Source organism: Pristiophorus japonicus, chromosome 1 (assembly GCF_044704955.1).
Source record: "Pristiophorus japonicus isolate sPriJap1 chromosome 1, sPriJap1.hap1, whole genome shotgun sequence".
Classification (NCBI taxonomy): domain Eukaryota; kingdom Metazoa; phylum Chordata; class Chondrichthyes; family Pristiophoridae; genus Pristiophorus; species Pristiophorus japonicus.
This window is the reverse complement of record NC_091977.1, coordinates 18,391,364-18,417,316: the sequence shown is the minus strand read 5'-3', so window position 1 is coordinate 18,417,316 and position 25,953 is coordinate 18,391,364. Positions and strand designations below refer to the sequence as shown.

Below are 25,953 nucleotides of genomic sequence, written 5' to 3'. Positions count from 1 at the left end.
GAAAGTTGGCATACAGGTACAGCAGGCGGTGAACAAGGCAAATAGTATGTTGGCCTTCATAGCTAGGGGATTTGAGTATAGGAGCAGGGAGGTCTTACTGCAGTTGTACAGGGCCTTGGTGAGGCCTCACCTGGAATATTGTGTTCAGTTTTGGTCTCCTAATCTGAGGAAGGACATTCTTGCTATTGAGGAAGTGCAGCGAAGGTTCACCAGACTGATTCCCGGGATGGCTGGGCTGACATATGAGGAGAGACTGGATCAACTGGGCCTTTATACTTTGGTAGTTTAGCAGGACGAGAGGGGATCTCAGAGAAACATACAAGATTCTGATGGGACTGGACAGGTTAGATGCAGGTAGATTGTTCCTGATGTTGGGGAAGTCCAGAACCAGGGGACACAGTCTTAGGATAAGGGGTAGGCCATTTAGGACTGAGATGAGGAGAATATTCTTCACTCAGAGAGTTGTTAACCTGTGGAATTCCCTGCCACAGAGAATTGTTGATGCCAGTTAATTTAATATATTCAAGAGGGAGTTAGATATGGCCCTTACGGCTAAAGGGATCAAGGGGCATGGAGAGAAAGCAGGAAAGGGGTACTGAAGGAATGATCAGCCATGATTTTATCAAATGGTGGTGCAGGCTCGAAGGGCCGAATGGCCTACTCCTGCACCTATTTTCTATGTTTCGATGTTTCTAAAACAAAGGTCCTCCACCAACCTTCCCCCCGTCACAGCGCACTGCCCCCCGATTATCAAAGACCTTGGACAACATGGACCATTTTTCAAACCTCGGGGGCCTACTGTCAACAAGGGCAGACATCAATGATGAAATCCAACACCGCCTTCAGTGTGCCAGCGCAGCATTCGGTTCCCTGAGGAAGAGAGTGTTTGAAGACCAGGACCTCAAACCCAGCACCAAGCTCATGGTCTACAGAGCAGTAGTGATACCTGCCCTCCTATATGTCTCAGAAACATGGACTATGTACAGCAGGCACTGGAGATGTACCACCAACTCTGCCTCCACAAGATCCTGCAAATCCATTGGCAGGATAGGCGCACGGACGTCAATTTTCTCGCTCAGACCAACATCCCCAGCATCGAAGCACTGACCACACTCGATCAGCTTCAATGGATGGGCCACATTGTCCGCATTCCCGATATTAGATTGCCAAAACAAGCCGCTCTACTCAGAGCTCCAACACGACAAGCGAGCCCCAGGTGGGCAGAGGAAATGCTTCAAGGACACACTCAAAGCCTCCTTGAAAAAGTGCAACATCCCCACCGACACCTGGGAATCCCTGGCCCAAGACCGCCCAAAGTGGAGAAGCATCCGGGAAGGGGCCGAACACCTTGAGTTTCTTCGCCGGGAGCACGTGAAAGCCAAGCGCAAACAGTGGAAGGAGCGCGCGACAACGCACGCACCCCACCTACCCATCTCTTCAACCACCGTCGGTCCACCTGTGACAAGAGACTGTAGTTCCACATCAGACTCATCAGTCACCTGAGAACTCATTTTTAGTGTGGAAGCAAGTCATCCTAGACTCCGAGGGACTGCCCAAGAAGACTGTCAGATGTGCCGACCATTGAATGAGACATTACAATGAATCACCATTTGCCTGGCTTGCTGCACATTCAAAGTCCCATAGCACTTCATCAAGGAGAGCAGGGAGTTCCCCCAGTATTCTTGTCAATGCATCCTCCTCAACCTATAATATAGAATCCACAGAATGGTCACAGCACAGAAGGAGGCTATTCGGCCCGTCGAGCCCATGCTGGCTCTCTGCAAGAGCACTTCAGCCAGTCCCACTCCCCCGCCCTTTCCCCTTGGCCCTGCAAATATTTTTCCTTCAGGTACTTATCCAATTGCCTTTTGAAAGCCATGATTGAATCTGCCTCCACCACCCTTTCAGGCAGTGCATTCCAGATCCTAACCACTCGCTGTGTAAAAGAGTTTTTCCTCATGTCGCCTTTGGTTCTTCTGCCAATCACCTTAAATCTGTGTCCTCTGGTTCTCCACTCTATTGCCAATGGGACCAGTTTCTCCCTATCTACTCTTGCCTAGACACTTCATGATTTTGAACACCTCCATCAAATCTCCTCTCAATCTTCTCTGCTCTAAGGAGAACAACCCCAGTGTAATGTATTTGCTTCATGGGTTCTTTGCTTAAGAATTCATAGCAACACATTGTTATTAAGAACTAGTTGGTTTATTAACAAATGTTTAACAATCACACTACACATTGCCAGTTCATCCACTAGGCTCACAACTGCATACCTCATCGTGGATGACCTAGACCCAACTGACTGGGGTTTTATTGAGTCTTGTGAACGTCATGTGACTGGCTAAGCCACTCACAATGCAACAGCTCTGCAACTATTTTAAGTTGAAACAATAAATCAGGTGCCCCCTTATTAAAGTGGCACTAAAACCGATAAATTAAACAAATGAACTTTTTACAATAATGGTTCAAATTAAAATTTAGTTGCCGGGGCTGATGATGCACTCCAGTCCCTCCGGCGTCCACCTCTCGTGGAAGCCCGCGAGTGTACCGGTGGACACCGCGTGCTCCATCTTCAGGGACTCCCTGGCTCGAGCGTAACCGCGGAAGAGAGGCAGATAGTCGGGCTGAACGACCCCCTCGACCGCCCGCTGCCTGGACCGGTTAATGGCCAGGAGCAGTCCTACGAGGAAGCCTTCCGACCTGCCCGTTCCCCTCCGCACCGGTTGCCCAAAGATCAGGAGCGTGGGACTGAAGTGCAACCAGAATTTGAGGAACGGCCCTTTCAAATATTGGAACAGAGGCTGCAACCTCACACATTCAATATAAACGTGGTCTCTGCAAACCTGTGAGCATACTCACAGGTGCATACATTACACCCAGCCGCTCCAGTCTATCGACGTAACTGAAGTCCCTCATCTCTGGAAAACAGAATCATAGACGATCGCTATGCAATAGGAGCTTGTGATGCACAAAACAGCTGCTGCATGTATCTGCATAACAGGTGATAGTAATTCAATCTCAGGACATCTCAAACGCTTTAGAATCATTGAAGCACTTTTGAAACATAGTCGCTGTTATTTTGTAGCAAATCGCAGGAAGCAATTTGCGCACAGCGAGTTCCCACGAACGGCAACCAGTAAGTGTTTTGGGGATATCTGTTAGCCAGGACACCAATACAACTGTTCTTGAAACAGTGGAAATGTGATCTTTTAAACCACCTGAGAGGGCAGGTGGAGCGTCGGTTTAACGTCTCATCTGAAAGGAGGCACCTCCGACAGTGCAGCATTCCCTCAGCACTGCACTGGAGCGTCAGCCTAGATTATGTGCTCAAGTACCTGTGGGAGTTGAACCTTCTGACTCAGAGTGCTGCCCACGGAGCTACGGTTTACACCTCTTGAAGCATGTTGTGGCATTTCTGAGGGATGTGGTAAGGTCCTTTACAAACTCCTTCAAATCGATCAGTTTCCTCCTGTCTAGCGAATGCTGCTAAATAAGTAAACAGATAAGTAAGACTGCTGACACAAAAGAAAAACGACATGAATTCTGTCTTCTGCACAGATACATTGCGTTTCTTGCAGTGATTCATATGGGAAGGTGACATTTAGCCTGTGCTGTTGTCTAATCCATCTATCCCCTGGTGAGCTTTAGCAAACAAAGCCTTAATTATCTTGTTGTCTGCTTGATAGGAAGGATGTTCCACTGGTTTTTAAACTGTTAACCATAAACAAAAAGTTAATATTATTAGAGGGATCTCCTAATACCTAATAATAAGGCCAATTCACTAAATATATTCAAAAAGGAGTTAGATGTAGTCCTTACTACTAGGGGGATCAAGGGGTATGGCGAGAAAGCAGGAATGGGGTACTGAAGTTGCATGTTCAGCCATGAACCCATTGAATGGTGGTGAAGGCTCGAAGGGCTGAATGGCCAACTCCTCCACCTATTATCTATGTTTCTATGTTTCTATGATATTCTAGTTCATGATGGCATGGATAGAGGATTGGCTAACTAACATAAAACAGAGTCAGGATGAATGGGTCATTTTCCAGTTGGCAATCAGTAACTAGTGGGGTGTCACAGTGATCGGTGCTGGGACCCCAACTATTTACAATCTATATTAACGACTTGGATGAAGGGGCCGAGTGTAACGTAGCCAAGTTTGCTGATGATACAAAGAGGGGAGGAAAATCAATGTGTGAGGAGGACACAAAAAACCTGCAAAAGGACATAGACAGCCTAAGTGATTGGGCTTTTTTTTTGGCAGTATAATGTTCGAAAATGTGAAATCATGCACTTTGGCAGAAAAAAAGTAAGTTATTATTTAAATGGAGAAAAATTGCAAAGTGCTGCAGTAGAGTAGGACCTGGGGGTACTTGTGCATGAAACACAAAAGGATAGTATTCAGGTACAGCAAGTGATCAGGAAGGCAAATGGAATGGTGGCCTTTATTGCAAAGGGGATGGAGTATAAAAGCAGAGAAGTCTTGGTACAGTTATATAGGGTATTGGTGAAGCCACACCTGGAATGCTGGGTACAATTTTGGTTTCCATATTTAAGAAAGGATATACTTGCTTTGGAGGCTGTTCAGAGAAGGTTCACTAGGTTGATTCCGGGGATGAGGGGGTTGACTTATGAGGAAAGGTTGAGTAGGTTGGGCCGCTACTCATTGGAATTCAGAAGAATGAGAGGTGATCTTATCGAAACGTATAAGATTATGAGGGGGCTTGACAAGGTGGATGCAGAGAGGATGTTTCCACCAATAGGGGAGACTAGAACTAGGGGGCATAATCTTAGAATAAGGGGCCGCCCATTTAAAACTGAGATGAGGAGAAATTTCTTCTCTCAGAGGGTTGTAAATCTGTGGAACTCGCTGCCTCAGAGAGCTGTGGAAGCTGAGACATTGAACAAATTTAAGACAGAGACAGACAGTTTCTTAACCAATAAGGGAATAAGGGGTTATGGGGAGCGGGCAGGGTAGTGAACCTGAGTCCATGATCGGATCAACCATGATTGTATTAAATGGCGGAGCAGGATCGAGGGGCCAAATAGCTTACTCCTGCTCCTTTTTCTTATGTTCTTATTGTCTATGATAAGCAAATTGGCGTCAAAATGGCAATTTATAATATTAAGAACAACCTATTTTGAAAAACGAAATGACTGCCTCCCTCCTCGGCTAACGATTCCCCTTCTAGTGGTAAATGTAGATCGGTCTACATGGTCAACTGGATTTTCATCTCAAAGGGTTTGAGTAATAAAAACATCTGTGATAAATGTTGTCCTGCTTACAAACACGTACCAGATGGTGCAAGTCATGTCGCCCCTCCAAAACCCTGGAGTAATTTACAAAGTATGTACTGCGATTGGAGGATTGTAAGGGTTTTTTTCCCCTAGATGAAAGAATCAGGATGGGCTGAATAACTATCATCGTTCCCTCCCATTTTGTAAATAATTCACTTGTGGAATAACTTCCGGATGTTGTATTTCTGGGTGCAAGAAAACCCTGTAATCATTGAAGAAGCAAAAAGATGCTACAATCGGGGGAATGTTATGATCTCTCTGGATGGATGAGTTAAGATGGGCTGAATGACACTCCTCATTGGATAGACAATTTGAATTAGATAGGTTAGAGGGAACGAGGGGGACATGTACAGCAAAGAAAGACTTGGATTTAGAGGGCGCCTTTCACAACCACCCGACGGCTCAAAGCGCTTTACAGTCAATTAAGTATTTTTGGAGAGTAGTCACTGTTACAATGTGGGAAAGGTAGCAGCCAATTTGCGCACAGCAAGCTCCCACATACAGCAATGTGATAATGACCAGATAATCTGGGTTTTTTGATTGAGGGCTAAATATTGACCAGAACACCGGGGATAACTCCCCTGCTCTTCTTCAAAATAGTGCCGTGGGATCTTTTACGTCCACTTGAGAGAGCAGACGGGGCCTCGGTTTAACGTCTCATCTGAAAGACGGCAGCTCTGACAGTGTTGCATTCCCTCAGCACTGCACTGGGAGTGTCAGCCTAGATTTATTTTTGGCACTCAAGTTCCCAGAGTGGGACTTGAACCCACAATTTTCCGACTCAGAGGTGAGAATGGTACCCACTCAGCCGACAGCAGTTACGTAAGCGTACCATTAGGTTAGGTGTTAGATTGTTTAGCTTTGGGTCATTGACCATTGGAGCATGATCCCAGCTGGCGGAGTGAGTGTGAGCTCACTGCTAACGTTCCAAAGGGAGCTGGACGAGTTCCGGGCTGTGGCCAACCTCACTGCGATCAACAGGTAGGTGGGCTGTGGGTTGATGCGGCTCATCCTCACTGTGGACCCCAAGAAGCTGGCTTTGGTCGCCTTTGGCAGCTGGTTGGAGAGGAATTTCCCAGATTATTTTTCCCGCCCTGAATTTAGCCCAGGATTTCTTTTCGGCTGATTTGTTTTTTTTGCCTCTCCCAGAAGATTACATGGCTAATGATAAGTTGGAGGTCTTGTGGGATCATGTTGTACATGTCACGGCTTCCCAAGGAGAGTCACTGGATCCACATCACGGAATCATGAAGCAGGTTCACCCCCGACACAGACCTCTCCTCCAAGGCCACGAGCATCGGCAACACCTTTGTGAATGAGCAAGCGTTAGGTGGGTGAAGTTCCCAGTTGGCCAGTTGACCACAAGCACTCGGCCATCAGCTCCTGGGGAGATCCAGACCGCTGTGCGTCCGCGATCGCCCCGGGCATCTGGCTGAGCTTGCCGTGTAAACTGGAGGTGATCCAGAACTCGGCTGCCCGTGTCCTAACTCGCACCAAGTCCCGCTCACTCCTCACCCCTGTGCTCGCTGACCTACATCGGCTTCCGGTTAAGCAACGCCTCAATTTCAAAATTCTGATCCTTATTTTCAAATCCCTCCATGGCCTCGCCCCTCCCTATTTCTGTAATCTCCTCCAGCCCCACAACCCCGCCCCCCCCCCCGCCAAGATATCTGTGCTCCTCTAATTCTGCCCTCTTGAGAATCCCTGATTATAATCACTCAACCATTGGCGGCCGTGCCTTCTGTTGCCTGGGCCCCAAGCTCTGGAACTCCCTACCTAAACCTCTCCGCCTCTCTACCACTCTCTCCTCCTTCAAGACGCTCCTTAAAACTTGTCTCTTTGGCCAAGCTTTTGGTCAGCTGCGCTAATTTCTACTGATGCAGCTCAGTGTCAATCCTTTTTGTCTCATAATACTCCTGTGAAGCGCCTTGGGACATTTCACTACGATAAAGGCGCTCTACAAATACAAGTTGTTGTTGTTGTCATAAGGGTCAGAGGCCGTAACCAAGTGCACCAGCTCCAAGTAAAACTCCACCACACAGTGAAAGACCCAAGCAGTACAAGGGTTCCCAAACACGTTCGATGCAGGGTGCTTCTTTAAGCCATGTTTCCTTATCTAACTCTATCAGCACAACCCTCGATTCCCTTCTCTCTCATTCATTTTCACCTTGAGCCATAAGCACATTGCTCAGCAATACCGCGAAGCAGCTGACTGCCCCCTGGTAAAGCTGTCACAGTCGTCCTTCATAGCCCCTTCGCCCCTCCAATAGTGTTGCCAACTCTGGCTGTGTTACTTTGTGGCGGTTACACCACATGACCTTGAACTGCCCCGCCCCCACACTCCCGCCATTGGTCCATCCTCCGCGCATCACCTTCCCATGGCTAATTGGAAAGCAAACAGACTCTCTTATTATCTGACTGGGTTCATCTTGACTGTCAGGTCAGTCAGCCATTTTCTTTTTGCCCCATCTTCACTATTTTTCTCACTAATAAATGCAACTGTTCAAAAATACCACAATTTTATTTAATGCTCCTGTGAATTTTCTCCTAGATTGCTTGCAGCAGTGTCCTGGAAATTGATCTGCAATTCCTGAAGACTCCTGGGCGATCCTACCCTCCTATCATCCCCATCATTTTAAACCCAATCCTTCCAAAGAAAAAAAAAAATTTTGAGATCTGACAGAAGGAAGTATTACCTCGTCTAATCATAGGATTACATCGGATATACGACACAGAAACAGGCCATTCGGCCCAACCAGTCCATGCCGGCATTTATGCTCCATTCGAGCCTACTCCCGTCTTTCCTCATCTAAATCTATCAGCATAACCCTCTATTCCCTTCTCCCTCCTATGCTTGTCTAGCCTCCTCTTAAATGCATCTATACTATTCTCTTCAACCACTCCCTGTGGTAGCGAGTTCCACATTCTCACCACACTCTGGGTAAAGACGTTTCTTCTGAATTCCCTATTTGATTTCTTGATGACTATCTTATATTAATGGACTCTAGTTCTGCTCTTCCCCACAAGTGGTTACATTCTCTCTGTATCCACTCTATCAAAACCTTTCATCATTTTAAAGACCTCTATTAGGTCACCCCTCAGCCTTCTTTTTCAAGGGAAAAGAGACTCAGCCTGTTCATCCTTTCCTGTTATGTATACCCTCGTGTTTCTGGTATCATCCTTGTAAATACTTTTAGCGCCCCACCAATAACTTCTTCAGTTTCGCTTCTAATTCTATTTCTAAGTAGATATATTTGCAATATAATTACATTCAGCACTCATAGTGCACAGGTCTTTATCTCAGCATACAGAATTGAGGTTTGTAAAAGTCCTAATAACATGGAGGAGGAATGTCAGCGCTAAAGCATCCATATTTGCTTTCTTTGCTTCATAGAGTTCTAAATGAGGAATGACTTTTGCTAGGAAGAATGAGTAGAAGCAACATAAACTAAATGGTACAATTCTAAAGGGGGTGCATGAACAGAGAGACCGGGGATATATGTGCACAAATCACTGAAGGTGGCAGGGCAGGTTGAGAAAGCGATTTAAAAAAAGCTTATGGGATCCTGGGCTTCATAAATAGAGGCATATATGGGCTGGATTTTCGGCTTGTTTGTGCCTCATTTAGTGCCCCGGCCGGGCGTTAAATGCTGTTTTTGGGCGTTATGCCGAGCGTCCAGGATTTATTGCCTGGGCGGAAGATACGGCTATTGTTTAGCGTCGGTGCAAAAACTTACCGCCCCGCCCTCCGTTTTTAGCATGATGATGACATCAATCGTCATGCAACGCTGCGCAAGCACCCCCCGGATGGAACATTCGGCCTTAATGCCTCATTTAACGCCCGCTCCAGGAAACGCCTGAAAAAGACAGGCGATTCCAGGGTGCGGCAGACGGTATTGGCAGCATTTTTAAATGGAGGGATGAGGATCCTACATCTCAGGTCATAGCGCACATAACGCTACGTGAGCCTCCGACTTACATACTTCACTTTTATCTGCCATTACATTGCCCTTACAACTTCAGTGAGAACATTTAATGGGGGCGCTACTAGTTTGCCACTGTATCATGCTCCATGCTATTGCCAGGCGGCATCACACTATAAGAAGGACTCTTGCCCGCGTCGGCCCACGGATGAGGAGAGGCCGAAGACGTCCGGGGAGGAGGCCTCATCCGCCATGGGTTTAGAGGCATCAATGCTCATACCTCCAGCTCTCTGAGGAGCGATGTGAGAGAAGGCTGCGCTTCCGAAAGGAATATGCCATCTCCTACAGGCAGACTGATGCCTGGACCGCTCTGGAGGCAGCCTTCAATACTCCCCTCAACAGGTATCCGAATTCATTGTGGTGTGCTGCATGCTGCACAACTTGGCCATCATGAGGGGCCAGGCATTGTCAGTGGGGATTGCATTCCCACCTCAGGAGGAGGAGAAGGACGAAGAGGAGCCTAGTGAGGCTCCCATTGGTTGCCATCCCATCCATGGGGGAGGCAGCGTGGAGATGCTACCGGACCAAGAGTGGCAAGTCGCCAGCTCGTAATGGACCGGCTCTCCTAAGTGGAGGAAACTGAGGGATGGAACTAATACTGGACACACTGTGTGCCTCCATAAAGGCACATCTCTGGTGAACGTTGGAATGATGCACAAGACACCAATGGCAAAGATGACTCATAAATTTTACTGCAGCAAGGTCACAAAAACTCCTCCTACCAACATAAAACCATACAATCTACAACGTTAGGTTGCAGGGCACTAAACAACAATTAAACTCCTTTACTGCCGCAAGTTTTGGCTCGGGCGCACAAAGTCCGTTGTGTAACGTCTGACTTAACGCCAAAGCTCCTCCAACTTACATTTTCACCGAAACTTGCAGTCAGGGGTACAAACTATTTTCAGGCTCTAACTTTAATGCCCCGCCGCGATTAACACCCCAAAATCCAAAAAGCTCAAAATCCAGCCCATGGAGTACAAAAGCGTGGAGATGATGATGAACCTGTATAAAACACTGGTTCAGCCTTAACTGGAGTATTGTGTCCAATTCTGGGCACCGCACTTTAGGAAGGATGTGAAGGCCTTAGAGAGGCTGCAGAAAAGATTTACAAGAATGGTTCCAGGGATGAGCGACTTCAGTTACGTGGATAGCCTGAAGAAGCTGGGGTTGTCCTCCTTGGAGCAGAGAAGATTTGAGAGAAGATTTGATTGGGGTGTTCAAAATCATGAGGGGTCTGGACAGAGTAGTTTGAGAGAAACTGTTTCCACTGGTAGAAGGGTCGAGAACCAGAGGACACAGGTTTAAGGTGAATGGCAGAAGACCCCAAAGACGACACAACGAAAAAACATTTCTTACGCAGCGAGTGGTTAGGATCTGGAATGCACGGCCTGAAAGGGTGGTGGAGGCAGATTCAATCGTGGCTTTCAAAAGGGAATTGATAAGTACGTGAAGGAAAAATATTTGCAGGGCTACGGGGAAAGGGTGGGATGTGGGACTGGCTGAAGTGCTCTTGCAAAGAGCCAGTACGGGCTCGACCGGCCGAATGGCCTCCTTCTATGCTGTAACCGTTCTATGATTCTATGACTTCAATTCAAACTTTAATGGAAACTGCATTGAATCTTTTTTTGGAAATGAAAGGAAAACCACTGGATGTATAATACGGGGAGCGTGACAGGTAAGAGTATGTTGGCAAGTGAGCTTTCTATTTTAATAAGAATGCACAAATAATGTTTTAATGAGATGTGGAAAAGGCAGGCAACCTACTGCATTGAACTGTTAAATCCAGACGCAACTTACAATCATCAAACTCAAACCACACAACGAGGCCCAACCTGTCTGTTACCATCGCTAGCTCCCCACCACAGCGGCCTACTCTCGTTCCATGTCTCTGCTCCTCCCTACAACCTATAGGTAGAAAGGAGGTATCATTTATGCGGCATCTCGTCTCAACCTCAGACGCGATCATGTGTCTTTAGACCCAATGGATTACTCTTGAAGTGCAGTCACTCTTGTTATGTAGGTAAATGTGGCAGCAAATTCGGGCACAGCAAGCTCCCACAAACAAATGAACAGTGAATCTGTTCTTGGTGGAGCTGGTTGAGTGAGGGATGTTGGCCTTCTTCATTTAGTGTCATGGGATCTTCTATTTGATGGATCTGAGTAATTAGACGGGCACTTAGTTGAATAGCTCATCTAAGGGAGAGCATCTCTGGCAATGAAGCACTCCCTTTTTAAGGCACTGGTGTGTCAGTCCGGACTTTGTGTTGAAGTCTTGGATTGAGGCTTGAACCAAAAGCTTTCTGACGGTTTCTTCCTCTGATGTTTATCCATCTCATTTTGATTGAATCAGTTTCAATAGCCACAATATTATTCGTTCACGGGATGTGGGCGTCGCTCGCAAGGCCAGCATTTATTGCCCATCCCTAATTGTCCTTGAGAAGGTAGTGGTGGGGGTGAGCTACTTTCTTGAACCACTGTTCTTTGTAGCAGTTTGGTACAACTGAGTGCCTTGCTAGGCCATTTCAGAGAATCAACCACATTGCTGTGGGTCTGGAGTCATACATAGGCCATGACCGGGTAAGGACGGCAGATTTCCTTCCCTAAAGGACATTAGCGAACCAGATGGGTTTTTACGACAAACCGGTAGTTTCATGGTCACCATTACTGAAACAAGTATTTTATTTTAGATTTATTTAATTAATTGAATTTAAATTCAAAATGCCATGGTAGGATTTGAACTCATGTCTCCAGATCATTAGGCCAGGCCTCTAGATTACTAGTCTAGTAACATAACCACGATACTACCATTCCCGGTGATATTGCGGTGATATATCCTAAATTCTAATAAAGACCTGCTTGAAAATATTTATTCCAACTTCCCCAGTTTTGCTTCTAATTCGAATTCTAGGTTCATGATACTTATTACTGATTAATATTCATCCTGTCAAACATGCAGAATTTTGAACATTTCTGTTAGATCTCTCCTGAACCCCAGCTGGGACACCAGCTATTTACAATATACATTAATGATTTAGACGAAGGAGTTGAATGTAATATCTCCAAGTTAGCAGATGACACTAAGCTGGGTGGCAGTGAGCTGTGAGGGGGATGCTAAGAGGCTGCAGGGTGACTTGGACAGGTTACATGAGTGGGCAAATACATGGCAGATGTGGTATAATGTAGATAAATATGAGGTTATCCACTTTGGTGGTAAAAACAGGAAGGTAGATTATTATCTGAATGGTGATAGATTAGTAAAAGGGGAGATGCAACGAGACCTGGGTGTCATGGTACATCAGTCATTGAAAGTTGGCATGCAGGTACAGCAGGCGGTGAAGAAGGCAAATGGCATGTTGGCCTTCATAGCGAGAGGATTTGGGTATAGGAGCAGGGGGGTCTTACTACAGTTGTACAGGTCCTTGGTAAGGCCACACCTTGAATATTGTGTACAGTTTTGGTCTCCTAATCTGAGGAAGGACATTCTTGCTATTGAGGGAGTGCAATGAAGGTTCACCAGGCTGATTCCCGGGTTGATAGAACTGACATATGAAGAAAGACTGGATCAACTAGGCTTATATTCACTGGAATTTAGAAGAATGAGAGGGGATCTCATGGAAACATATAAAATTCTGATGGGATTGGACAGGTTCGATGCAGGAAGAATGTTCCCGATGTTGGGGAAGTCCAGAACCAGGGGTCACAGTCTAAGGATAAGAGGTAAGCCATTTAGGACCGAGATGAGGAGCAACTTCTTCACTCAGAGAATTGTGAACCTGTGGAATTCTCTACCACAGAAAGTTGTTGAGGTCTGTTCGTTGGATATATTCAAAAGGGAGTTAGATGTGGCCCTTACGGCTGAAGGGATCAAGGGGTATGGAGAGAAAGCAGGAAAGGGGTACTGAGGGAATGATCAGCCATGATCTTATTGAATGGTGGTGCAGGCTCGAAGGGCCGAATGGCCTACTCCTGCACCTATTTTCTATGTTTCTATGAACCAAGCTCTGGAATTCCCTGTCCAAACCTCTCTGCCTCTCTGCCTCATTTTCCTCCTTCAAGACGCTCCTTAAAACCTACCTCTTTGACCGAGCTTTTGGTCACCTGCCCTAATTTCTACTTATGCGGCTCGGTGTCAATTGTTCTAATCTCATAATACTCCTGTGAAGCGCCTTGGGACATTTCACTACTTTAAAGACGCTATATAAAGACAAGTTGTTGATGTTGAAATACTCAGCAGGTCAAGCAGCATCTATGGCGAGAGAAACAGTGTTAATGGTTCAGGTTGATGAACCTATATAAATGCAAGTCCTTTAATTTCTTTCTTTCCAAAAACTCTCACAAAACTCCACCTGTGGTTTAACGTCGTGCACAAATTCATTATCATCATCTTGCTTTGGTATGAATCTCAGAATCCCTTTTGCCCTTTTTATGACTCCTCCATCTGCAGTCTGTGTATCTGCACTGTGCATCCATCTGCTTCAGTGTTCCATTAAGGATTTTATCATTTACAGCGCATTTGCAGTCTCTGTTCTTTATCCCAGAAGATAACATTTCACAATTATCTTTGTCAAACTAATTTTCCATATATCTATCTGCCCACTATTTTAGAGAAATTATATTAAATTTGCATAGAACCTTAGAGAGTAGTTAGGAATATCAGCCGTGGCTCAGTGGATAACACTCTTGGCTCTGACTCAGGAGGTTGTGGTTTCAAGTTCCTACTTACAAAAAATCTACGCTGTCACTACCGTGCGGCGTTGAGGGAGTGCTGCACTGTTGGAGGTGCCGTCTGCTCTCTCAGGTGGATGTAAAAGATCCCATGGCACTATTTCGAAGAAGAACACTGTTCTGGTCAATTTTTACCTCTCAATCAAGATTATTAAAACAGATTATCTGGTCATTATCACATTGCTGTGTGAAAATTGCCTGCCGCATTTCTTACATTACAACAGTGACTATACTACAAAAGGTACTTCATTGGCTGCAACATAGAAACATAGAAAATAGGTGCAGGAGTAGGCCATTCGGCCCTTCGAACCTGTACCACCATTCAATATGATTGTGGCTGATCATGCACTTCAGTACCCCATTCCTGCTTTCTCTTCATATCCCTTGATCCCTTTAGCCCCAAGGGCCACATCCATCTCCCTTTTGTATATATATATAACGAACTGGCCTCAACAACTTTCTGTGGTAGAGATTTCCACGTGCTCACAACTCTCTGAGTGAAGAAGTTTCCCCTCATCTCGGTCCTAAATGGCTTCACCCTTATCCTTACACTGTGACCTCTAGTTCTGGACTTCCCCAAATATTGGGAACATTCTTCCTGCATCTAACCTGTCTAATCCCATCAGAATTTTATATGTTGCTATGAGATCCCCTCTCATCTTTCTAAATTCCAGTGAATATAAGCCTAGTCGATCCAGTCTTTCTTCATATGTCAGTCCTGCCGTCCAGGGCATCAGTCTGGCGAACCTTCGCAGCACTCCCTCAATAGCAAGAATGTCCTTCCTCAGATTAGGAAATCAAAACTGGACACAATATTCAAGGTGTGGCCTCACCAAGGCCCTGTACAACTGTAGTAAGACCTCCCTGCTCCTATACTCAAATCCTCTCGCTATGAAGGCCAACATGCCATTTGCTTTCTTCACCGCCTGCTGTATCTGCATGCCAACTTTCAATGACTGATATACCATGACACCCAGGTCTCATTGCACATCCCCTTTTACTAATCTGTCACCATTCAAATAATAATCTGCCTTCCTGTTTTTACCACCAAAGTGGATAACCTCACATTTATCCACATTATACTGCATCTGCCATGCATTTGCCCACTCACCTAACCTCTCCAAGTCACCCTGCAACCTCTTAGCATCCCCCTCACAGCTCACACTGCCACCCAGCTTAGTGTCAACTGCAAACTTGGAGATATTACATTCAATTCCTTTGTCTAAATCATTAATGTATATTGTAAAGAGCTGGGGTCCCAGCACTGAGCCCTGCGGCACCCCACTAGTCACTGCCTGCCATTCTGTAAATGACCCTAAAGCGTTTTGATATGTCTTGAGGTGCTACAGAAATGCAATTCTTTCTCTCTTACACTTGTATCAAGCCTTGGTTAGACCATGCTTAGAGTACTGTGCACAGTTCTGATCTCCATAGTATAAAAAATAGAGGCACTGGAGGTGGAAATAAAAGTTCACAAGGTTGATACCAGAGCTGAGAGGTTTTAACTAGCAGAAAAGATTGAAGACTGGGCTCTTCTAGAGAAAAGAGGATGCTGATGGGTGACCTGATCAAGGTCGTTAAGATTATGAAAGGCTTGGACAGGATAGACGTAGAGAAGATGTTTCCACTTGTTGGGGAGACTAAAACTAGGTGCCATAAATATAAAATAGCCACCGATAAATTCAATGGGGAATTCAGGAGGAACCTCTTTACCCAGAGAGTGGTGAGAATGTGGAACTCGCTCCCACAGGGAGTGGTTGTGGCGAATAGCATAGATGCATTTAAGGGGAAGTTGGATAAACACATGAGGGAGAAAGGAATAGAATGAGATGGTGATAGGGTGAGATGAAAAGGGGTTGGAGGAGGCTCGTGTGGAGCAAATGCACTGAAATGGAGCAGCTGGGCCGAATGGCCTGTTTCTATGCTGTACAATCTGTGCAATTCTGCCTTCCTGTAGACTTCTAAATATCATGTCTAAATCATTGGACAGAGGTGAGTACACAGATCCCGGGACCATGCTCTAATAAATATCTATTCACTCCTATTCTCTATTCTTCCACCATCCCCCATCCCTTTCATCACTTTATCTTTAATACCAACTTGTGCTTATATAACACTTTCAAAATCGGGAAAAAAAACGCCCCCAAACGCTTCATAAAGGTATAAAGCGATTTGTGAGAAAATAGCAGAGATATTAACTATAATTTTCCCAATTATTCTCGAAATGGGAGTTAGAGTGAGGATCTGGAGGTTGAAGAATGTCACATCCCTGTCTTAAAAATAGATAAAGGGACAAGCTAAGTAACGATAACTCATTCTCCTCACTTCATGGCTCAAATCCTGCAACAAATGTCTTATGTGGGACCTACTCAAATGTTTTTATGAAAGTCCAAATGTATCATATCAACTCCATTATGTTTGCCTACCCCACTTATTAATTTCATAAGAATATAAGAAATAGGAGCAGCAGTAGGCCATTTGGCCCCTCGAGCCTGCTCCGCCATTCAATAAGATTATGGCTGATTCCTGCAAAATTATTCAAAAGCATATCAGGAACAATAAGAAAAGCACAGAAATAACATTTTACAATCAACAGCTTTGGAGTTATCCGTTCTAATGCTGTAATAAAACTTCATATTAAAAGAAAGGAAATAGTGAAAGAAAGGGTGGGATCCCTAAGGGATAAAGTTGGCAGGAGAATAAAAGAATGGTAGATATGATTAATAAGGATTATACTTTTATGTTTAGAAAGGAGAAAGAAAAAGAAAGACTTGCATTTTTATAGCATCTTTCACAACCTCTGGATTCAATTAAATTATTCGAGTTTGACCTTTCCTTCACAAATCCATATTGACTGTCCCTGATTAACCAATACATTTCTAAGTGTTCACTAATGTCATCTCTTAAATAATTCCTAGCTGACTTTCTACTACAAATGCGAGGATCGGCGAATATAATTACTTGGTTTAAGAACATAAGAACATAAGAAATAGGAGCAGGAGTAGGTCATTTGACCCCTCGAGCCTGCTCCACCATTCAATAAGATCATGGCTGATCTTCGACCTCAACTCCACTTTCCTGCACTGTCCCCATATCCCTCGACTTATCCTTCTCCCCTTTGGAAAACGTTCTCCACCCTCGTGTTCTTTGGTACAATTTCCATTTCCAGGCAAGTTTGGAAAATTATAGTTAATATCGCTGCTGATTCCTAACTCCCTCAGTATCAGCCTAGATTACGTGCTCGAGTCCCTGAACTCGGAACCTTCTGACCTGATAGTAAGAGTGCTACCAACTGAGCCACAGCTGTTACTACCATTTTCTTTTTAATATTAATCTCCATTAATTGTTCTTCTATATTCTTGCCCCCACCACCCCGGTTCTCTGACAGTCTATTCTTCTGCCATTTTTGGTTAGCAACTCTCAAGGTCATTGTCTGTAAAGTGCTTTGAGACGTCCGGTGGTAGTAAAAGGCGCTATATAAATGAAAGTCTTTCTTGCAATCTTTGCAGTTCTTATGGAGAAAGAGCAGGGATTGTGGGACTAATTGGAAAGCTCTTTCAAAGCTCTGGCACAAGTATGATGGGCCGAATGGCCTCCTTCTGTGCTGTAGGATTCAATGAGTCTTTGCGGTATCCCTTTAGTCCTGGTCGGGTAGTTTTAGACTATCCATTGTGCATAAAATATTTCCAATTGGTGATCTGCTATTTTATCTGCCCATGCTTCTATCCAATTAATTTGAGCTAGGTTCCATTTTACCCTTCTTAAATTTTTTTTTTTTCAGACACTGGTTGGTGGTTTTTCTGCATCTATTTTTGCTTTAAACCTAATGATGTTATGGTCACTGGACCCTAAATGTTATCCCACTTTCAGGCTGTGTTCTTGTGCTAGTCCATTACCCAGAGCAAGGAATAATAATTCTTATTGTGACTTGTAACTTACTGACTTATGAAAGACTCCTGAATATATCCAATTAATTCCTCACCCTTCTGCTCCTGAGCAATAATTTCATCCACTTCGACCTCGATGGTTAAAGTTCCCTATTATTACAGCCGTCTTGCTTCTGGAAACTTAGGATCATGAGAACTTATAGACAAAAAAAGACCACAGTCCATCTCGTTAACCTTCTACCATCCTGGTAGTCGCACGAGACAAAGATAATGGAGTTGTTGAATAATCATAGCAACTAATTTATTTTTAATTGGGGAGAGGCAGGGCAAAGTAGGTTTTAGGATAGTATAGGGGCACTATTGCCCGTGTCCTAACCCGGACCAGGTCCCGCTCACCCTTCACCCCCTGTGCTCGCTGACCTACATTGGCTTCCGGTTAAGCAACGCCTCGATTTTAAAATTCTCCACCTTGTTTTCAAATCTCCCCATAGCCTCGCCCCTCCCTATCTCTGTAATCTCCTCCAGCCCTACAAACCTCTGAGATCTCTGCGCTTCTCTAATTCTGGCCTTTTGAGCATCCCCGATTTTAATCACTCCACAATTGGCGGCCATGCCTTCAGCTGCCCAGGCCCCAAGCTCTTAAATTCCCTTCCTAAACCTCTCGGCCTCGTTTCCTCTCTTTCCTCCATTAAGACACTCCTTAAAACCTAGCTCTTTGACCAAGCTTTTCCGGCCCTAATTTCTACTTATGTAGCTCTGTGTCAAATTTTGTTTTGTCACACTTCAGTTGCTGTAGTGTACAACAAACCCAGACATGAGGGGAGGGAAACTCGTACTGGTGGACACAGATCCAAAGTCACCGGTTCCTCCCAAGCATTCTACACTCACCACACGTCCCGTCTCAAATTACTCAGATACTATAATCACAAAACGTAATTTTCGGAAAGAAATCTCTCTAATTTGCATTGGAATGAATGAATATGGAGGGAGCTTGTCCCATAGATTGACCACTCGCTCACTGAAATATTCGGGGAAATTCTAACACCCCCATGGCGGCCGGGGAAAGGGTCAGGTGAGGTGGGGGAGGGGGTGCGGGGGAGGTAAATCAGCAAATTTGTGAAACCAGATCCCAACCTGCCGCAAGAGCGCCTGCTTCCGGTTTAACCACGGCAAGTTTGGGGACATCCGAGTCACCCGCTCTGGAAAGACAGGTCCCTCATTAGAATATTTTAATGAGGTTCCGTCCCTGATATTTTTGGCAGCGATTTGAACATAACGCCTCCTGCACGTGTTTCCCAGGACCCTGGAAACCCGGCAGCTAAAACGGGGCGGAAGATGCATGGTCCAACAGGCAAGTGCTTTTCAAAAGAAAGACTTGCATTTATACAGTGCCTTTCATGACCAAAACCGCTTTGCAACCAATTAAGTGCCTCTGAAGTGTAGTCACTTGTAAATGCTTGTGGGGACGGGAGGAGCAGGAGAGGTTCTAGCCACCCCTACCCGCCCCGTCCCATCGGTGACTCAGACAAATCTTTTGCCACAATCGGCCCCCACCCCCCATCCAAAGCCTTGAACTGTCCCGGGCCCACCTGCCTTCCCGTTGCCGGGCACCTCACCACCCCGCCCCCCCACCCCCCACCCTGCCCACCCTGCCCACCATCCTGCAATGTTGGCCAGTTGATGGCGACCATCCCCACAGCAGCCTTCTACCACTGGATTTCCCACCTGATGGCTAGCCGGTAGCTATCTGCCAGGTGGGCAACTGAGTAAAACAATGATAATGAGGCGCTGCCGTTAAATTGGGACAGGACCTCCACCTTCCCACCACCCCAGCCCCCACCCCCCTCCCCACCTCACCACAACCACTCTACCTCGGCTCCCTCCTTGAAACTATCGGGCACGTTGTTTCCACAGGTTAGTTTTCATTTTACCCCACTTCAAAAGCAGGCCTCTGGGTCTTCTGAATGATCTACACATCTCCTCCTCCCTTTCTGTCTCCCTATTTGGCAGTCTACAATGCACACCCAATACTATTGCAGAGTCCTTGCTTCCTCTCAGTTCAATGCAGAGACTCGGTCTGAGTCCCACCTTTGACAGCATCTGTTCTGACGCTATAATTCAACCAAACCACTGAGTCAGCTGTGTCTCAGTGGGTAGCACTCTCGCCTCTGAGTCGGAAGGTTGTGAGTTCAAGTCCCACTCCAGGGACTTAATCACAAAAATCTAGACGGGCACTCCAGTGCGCTGTTGAGGGAGCGCCGCACTGTCGGGGGTGCTGTCTTTCGAAGATCAGGCTCTCAAATCTACCACCAAGTTCATGGTCTACAGGGCTGTAGTAATAGCCGCCCTCCTGTATGGCTCAGAGACATGTACCATGTACAGTAGACACCTCAAATTGCTGAAGAAATACCACCAACAATTTATCTGCAAGACCCTGCAAATCCCCTGGGAGGACAGACGCACCAACGTTAGCGTCCTCGACCAGGCCAACATCCCCAGCATCGAAGCACTGACCACACTCGGCCAGCTCCACTGGGCAGGCCACACTTATCCACATGCCTGACACAAGACTCCCAAAGCAAGTGCTCTACTCAAAACTCCTACATGGCAAGCGAGCCCCAGGTGGGCAGAGGAAATGCTTCAAGGATACCCTCAACGCCTCCTTGATAAAATGCAACATCCCCACCAGCACCTGGGAGTCCCTGGCCAAAGACCATCCTAAGTGGAGGAAGTGCATCTGGGAGGGCGCTGAGCAACTCAAGTCTCATCGCCGAGAGCATGCCGAAATCAAGTGCAAGCAGCGGAAGGAGCATGCGGCAAACCAGTCCCACCCACCCCTTCCCTCAACGACTATTTGTCCCACCTGTGACAGAGTCTGTGGCTCTCGAATTGGACTGTTCAGCCACCAAAAGAATTCACTTCAGGAGTGGAAGCAAGTCTTCCTCGATTCCGAGGTACTGCCTATGATGATTTGTGGGAGCTTGCTGTGCGCAAGCTGGCTGCTGCATTTCCTACATTGCAAGTGACTACACTTCAAAAGTACTTAATTGGCTGCAAAGTGCTTGAGGCATCCAGTGGTCGTGAAAGGCACTATAGAAATCCAACTCTTTCTTTCAAAGGGTGGACAAATACACATGCACTAGCCGAGGCATAAAATTAACCAGGCTGCCTCCTCGAAAACTGCTGCCTAATAGATGAAGCGAATAGTTATATTGCTGTGAACACAATTTAACTCGGTGAGCCGCCTGACTTTGCTAAAACTCTACAGGGATTGCTTAAGATTCATGAATTGCAAGGGGAACAAATTTGTGCATCCAGACTGCTACTGAAAGCAAAAAAATAAACTGCAGGAAACACCCAGCCTCCGAAAAGAAGACAATGAGTTAACATTGTTTTGCCGACCAAACTTCTGACCCGACAGAATTGTCTGCATTTATTTCAGATTTTCACTTTTACACCCAGTTTTTTATACAAATTATCCATTCGAATATAAGGGGTTGGGGTGTATCTGATTAGGCAGTCTCACAAATACTCGAATGCCCAATACTAATAATCATCTTATAAAAAGCAATAATCTGTCCACATTTTTGGTGATTAAAAAATATATTTTAACGACGCAACGTTTCCAGGCATGTTTTTCTTGGATGGGGACAGGGAAGGAAGAATTGTCAACGCGTAAACATTACATACTGTAATTACAAAACAGATTGGCACATGAAAATATTGGGACCGAAAGATAGTTAGACTTTAACTCTTTCATAATTTGGTTGGTTCGATGTTTTATATATATGTATACATATAAATACATATATACATCATAGCATGGTTACAGCACAAGAGGCCATTTGGTCCGTCGAGCCCATGCTGGCTCTCTGCAAGAGCACCTCAGCTAGTCCCACTCTCCCGCCCTTTCCCCGCAGCCCTGCATTTTTGTTTCCTTCAGGTACTTATCCAATTCCCATTTTGAAAGCAGTGACTGGGTCTGCCTCCACCACCCTCTCAGGCAGTGAATTTTGCTGCGTAAAAAAAGTTTTCCCTCATGTTGCTGCCCATCAAGCCATTGGGGCAATTCTTTTATTTTGTCATTTCATAAGATTAATTTCTGTTATCTTGATCTTCTGCCAATCACCTTAAATCTCTGTCCTCTGGTTCTCGACCCTCCCACCAATGGGAACAGTTTCTCTCGATCTACTCTGTGCAGACCCCTCATGATTTTGAACACCTCCATCAAATCTCCTCATATATATATATATATATATACACATATACATACACACATACATTATATATATATATATATATATACATACACATAATTGATATATATATATATATATATATATACACACACACATACATACATGATATATATATATATATATACACATACATATAATTGATATATATATATATATATACGCACACACATACATATGATATATATATATTCAAACCCAATCACTTAATTCATGTTAGAATAGCAAACAGTATAATAGTGATGACACTGACTTAAGAGATGAGATTGAATTAAAAGGTTCTTTTCTTGGGTTTACAGATGATCCTGTGAAAGGCCCGCCTGAAGTCCTGGTTGAAGATGGTGTAGATGACAGGGTTCAGGGAGCTGTTGCAGTAGCCGATCCAGAAGAAGAACTTGAAGAGGGTCTCGGGGACCTCGCAGAGCTGGCCGCAGATGGCGTACAGGCTGTAGCTGAAGAAGAAGGGGAACCAGCACAGCACGAAGACGCCCATCACCACGGCCAGGACGAAGGTGAACCTCTTCTCTCTGGCCTGGGAGGCTTTGTTCCTGGACATCCTGCTGCCCCGCCGCTTCCTCCGCGTGGAGAAGACGTCGAAGGACCTGTTGCTGGAGCGGGAGTGGCGGCTGGACCTGTGGGAGAAAGGGTCCTTCTGGCCCGCCACCTGGCCCCGCTGGATCTCCCTCCTGGTCTTCTTGCGCCCCTTGTCCTCCGAGGTGGAGCTCTCCTCCAGCTCGATGTCCACTAGTTCGGGGGCTGGCCGGGGCTGGCCGGGGCAGTGGCCGTTCTCCTTGTCCCCGTCGTCCTCCTTGAACGAGGTGGCCGTGTCCTGGGTGGGCGAGGAGCCCTCCCTCTTCACCGACAGGCTGCGGGTGCGGTGCTTGGCCACCTGGTAGATGCGGACGTACACCAGGACCATGATGAGGCAGGGGGCGAAGAAGGAGCCTCCGCAGGACAGCAGGATGTACCAGGTCTCGTCGTTGAGCTGGCAGGCCGGGTGGGTCTGGTCCTCCACCCCACGGTCCATGGAGATCAAGGGTGGGAAGGAGATGAGCGCCGAGATCAGCCAGACCGTGACAATGGCAGCCTTGATCCTGCCAGGGGTCCTCTTGAGGTTGTACTCCACCGCTTTGATGATGGACCAGTACCTGTCCAGGCTGATGGCGCAAAGGTGCACGATGGACGAGGTACAGAACAGCACGTCCAACGCCAGGTAGATGTCACACCACGCCGTCCCGAAGTACCAGTAGCCCATCAGCTCGTTGGCCAGGGAGAAGGGCATGACCAAAGTGGCGACCAGGATGTCGGCGCTGGCCAGCGACACCAGGAACAGGTTCTGGGGCGGCTGCAGCGCTCTGCTGGTGAAGACGGCGATGACCACCAGGATGTTGCCCACGATGGTGAAGAGGATGAGGAAACCCACCAGGACCGACAGCCCGACGATGGTGCCCAGCGAGTACTGGCCCACGCCGGGCGGCAGCTCGGCCGAGAAGAAGCGAGAGGTGTTAACTGCGGCGGTGGCGTTGGCCGGCGGCTCCATCGCTGGCAAATTGGGCTTCACAGCCCGATCGGCATGATCGACCCGCTCAGTGCACACACACAACACACACGCCGTTCTCCAATCCCGCCCCCCCGCCCCCCAATTACAATCCAGATCTGACAGTCACTTTGTGATGGACCTTCTGCCCAACTCCCCCAACTTTTCCAAGGGGCAATTGGGGCTTCCACCCAGAGTCTGGTCTGAGCAGCAGAATTTCCTTTTCATCTTTAGATAGCTGGATATAAGCCTCAGCTGGGTGTGCTGGAATTCTAACCCAGCCCAACCCCTCCCGCGTCCGGATCTTTCAATCGCAGGTAGATGGGGGGGTAGATGGAGATCCAGGCGAATGTCTGCCCCTTCTGCAGCCTCAGATATAGCGGGATGGGCAGACCGTGGAAAGGGGCAGGGCGATGGGACGTGGTGTCCCTGGACTCCTCCTGTATCTCGGTCCAAGCGCTTGCTCTCTCTCTCCTTTCTTCTCTTCCAAACCAAAGCCTCCCTCCCTCTCCCCCGCTCTGGCGCTCCACCACTTTGGAGATGCGCTGAACCCAACTCCGCTCAGGTTATCCTGGCATCGGGGCAAGCCGGCGCGACCCACCCACCCATCCCTGCCATTGGCGAACTCCGTCCGCCAATCCAAGCCCTCCTCCCCCGCGACAGCCCCTTTCCGATTGGGCAACACGTCGCGTCCATCTGGCCAAGAGGCGGTCCCTCGCCCCTCCAAAGGCAACTGACAAAACTGGCTCAAGTCTCCTCCCCTCCCTTCCCAACACCAGCGCTCCTTCCAGGTAGATTCAATCAGTTTGCATCAAATAAAGGCTGTATGTAATTGCACCTTCCCCCTCCATCCCCAGACATGCTAGATAGCATTGCATGCAAGTTTTGGCTACAAATTTGTGATCCTTCCTTTTCTTAAATGATCATTTGCAACAAAAATAACCCTCAAAAAATATTTTCCCCCCCTTCCCCCACCCTAGTCAATTCGAGCAGAGAGCAATCGTCCACCTTCATCCCAGTCCCGCTCCACTCCCCCTCACTGTGACAACTGGCAAGGCGTACTTTTGTAAATAATGTTTCACACGGGCAGCGCGGGTGCACAGAGCCCACTGGAGGGCAGATGCAGCTCAGCAAGGGACAGGAGTCCTTCTCGATGAACTGCCTGCAAGTGTATCATCTCAAGCCTACAGCAGCACGTCTGGATTCTTTGCTTTTTTTCCCCCTCCAGAGTAAGCGTTGTTAAATCTTGCCTGTGATGGGAGGAGGAACCTGAAGGCGTTTTTTTTTTAATGCAGTAGCTACAAGTAGATTGGATTCCTGGAACAGTTCAATTCTTTGTTGCAAGAAGTAAGCGATGTTGAGATAATCGGAACACTTTCCCTGCTTAAACAAACCGTTGACTTTCCAAATGTTCCCCAGACTAATCAACTGGAATTTCAAACTATTCATCAGCAAAAGAAAAAAAAAATCGATACTGCTTTTATTGAGGAACCCCTGCTTAAAGGGAACGCTTCCAGTGCAGACAACGACAAGGTTAAAGGAATGATAAAGGACATCAGGTAAATCAATAATGGTTATGTCAACCCAAGCTTTGTTTTAGAAGAGGAGGTAGGAGGGGAGCGGGGATACTGAGGGCTCTTAGGAAAGACTATGGGATGAGCCTAGACTTCAATGTATTGAGGATGTAGTCAGTGTGGGATGACATATTGGTAGGCTGAACAGCATTTATATAGCGCCTTTCACAACCTCAGGGTGTCCCAAAGCACTCTACCTCCAACAAAGTACTTTTGGAGTGTAGTTACTGTTATAATGTGGGAAACACAGCAGTCGATTTTCACACAGCGAGCCCCCAACAAACAACAATGTGATAATGATGTTGGTTGGGGGATAGATATTGTCCAGGAGAACTCCCCTTCTTCGAAATGGTGCCACGGGACATTTTACCTCAAAGCCTTCTTGATAAAGTGCAACATCCCCACCGACACCTGGGAGTCCCTGGCCAAAGACCGCCCAAAGTGCAGGAAGAGCATCCGGGAGGGCGCTGAGCACCTCGAGTCTCGTCGCCGAGAGCTTGCAGAAAACAAGCGCAGGCAGCGGAAGGAGCGTGCAGCAAACCAGACTCCCCACCCACCCTTTCCTTCAGCCACTGTCTGTCCCACTTGTGACAGAGACTGTAATCCCGTATTGGACTGTACAGTCACCTGAGTACTCACTTTTAGAGTGGAAGCAAGTCTTCCTCGATTCCAAGGGACTGCCTATTATAA

The 25,953-nt window shown here is 46.6% G+C and overlaps 1 protein-coding gene across 1 annotated transcript; it reads right to left on the bottom strand.

Moving 5' to 3' along the window:
* Positions 1 to 22,423: 22,423 nt before the first annotated feature.
* On the bottom strand, positions 22,424 to 23,692 carry adra2c (adrenoceptor alpha 2C). The gene has a single exon (XM_070875328.1). It carries the CDS (start codon positions 23,690 to 23,692, stop codon positions 22,424 to 22,426), a length of 1,269 nt encoding a protein of 422 aa, XP_070731429.1.
* Between the last annotated feature and the right edge of the window lie 2,261 nt (positions 23,693 to 25,953).

Coding starts and splice junctions, on each gene's coding strand:
- adra2c (XM_070875328.1), bottom strand. CDS start 23,692: ATGGAGCCGCCGGCCAACGCCACCGCCGCAGTTAACACCTCTCGCTTC.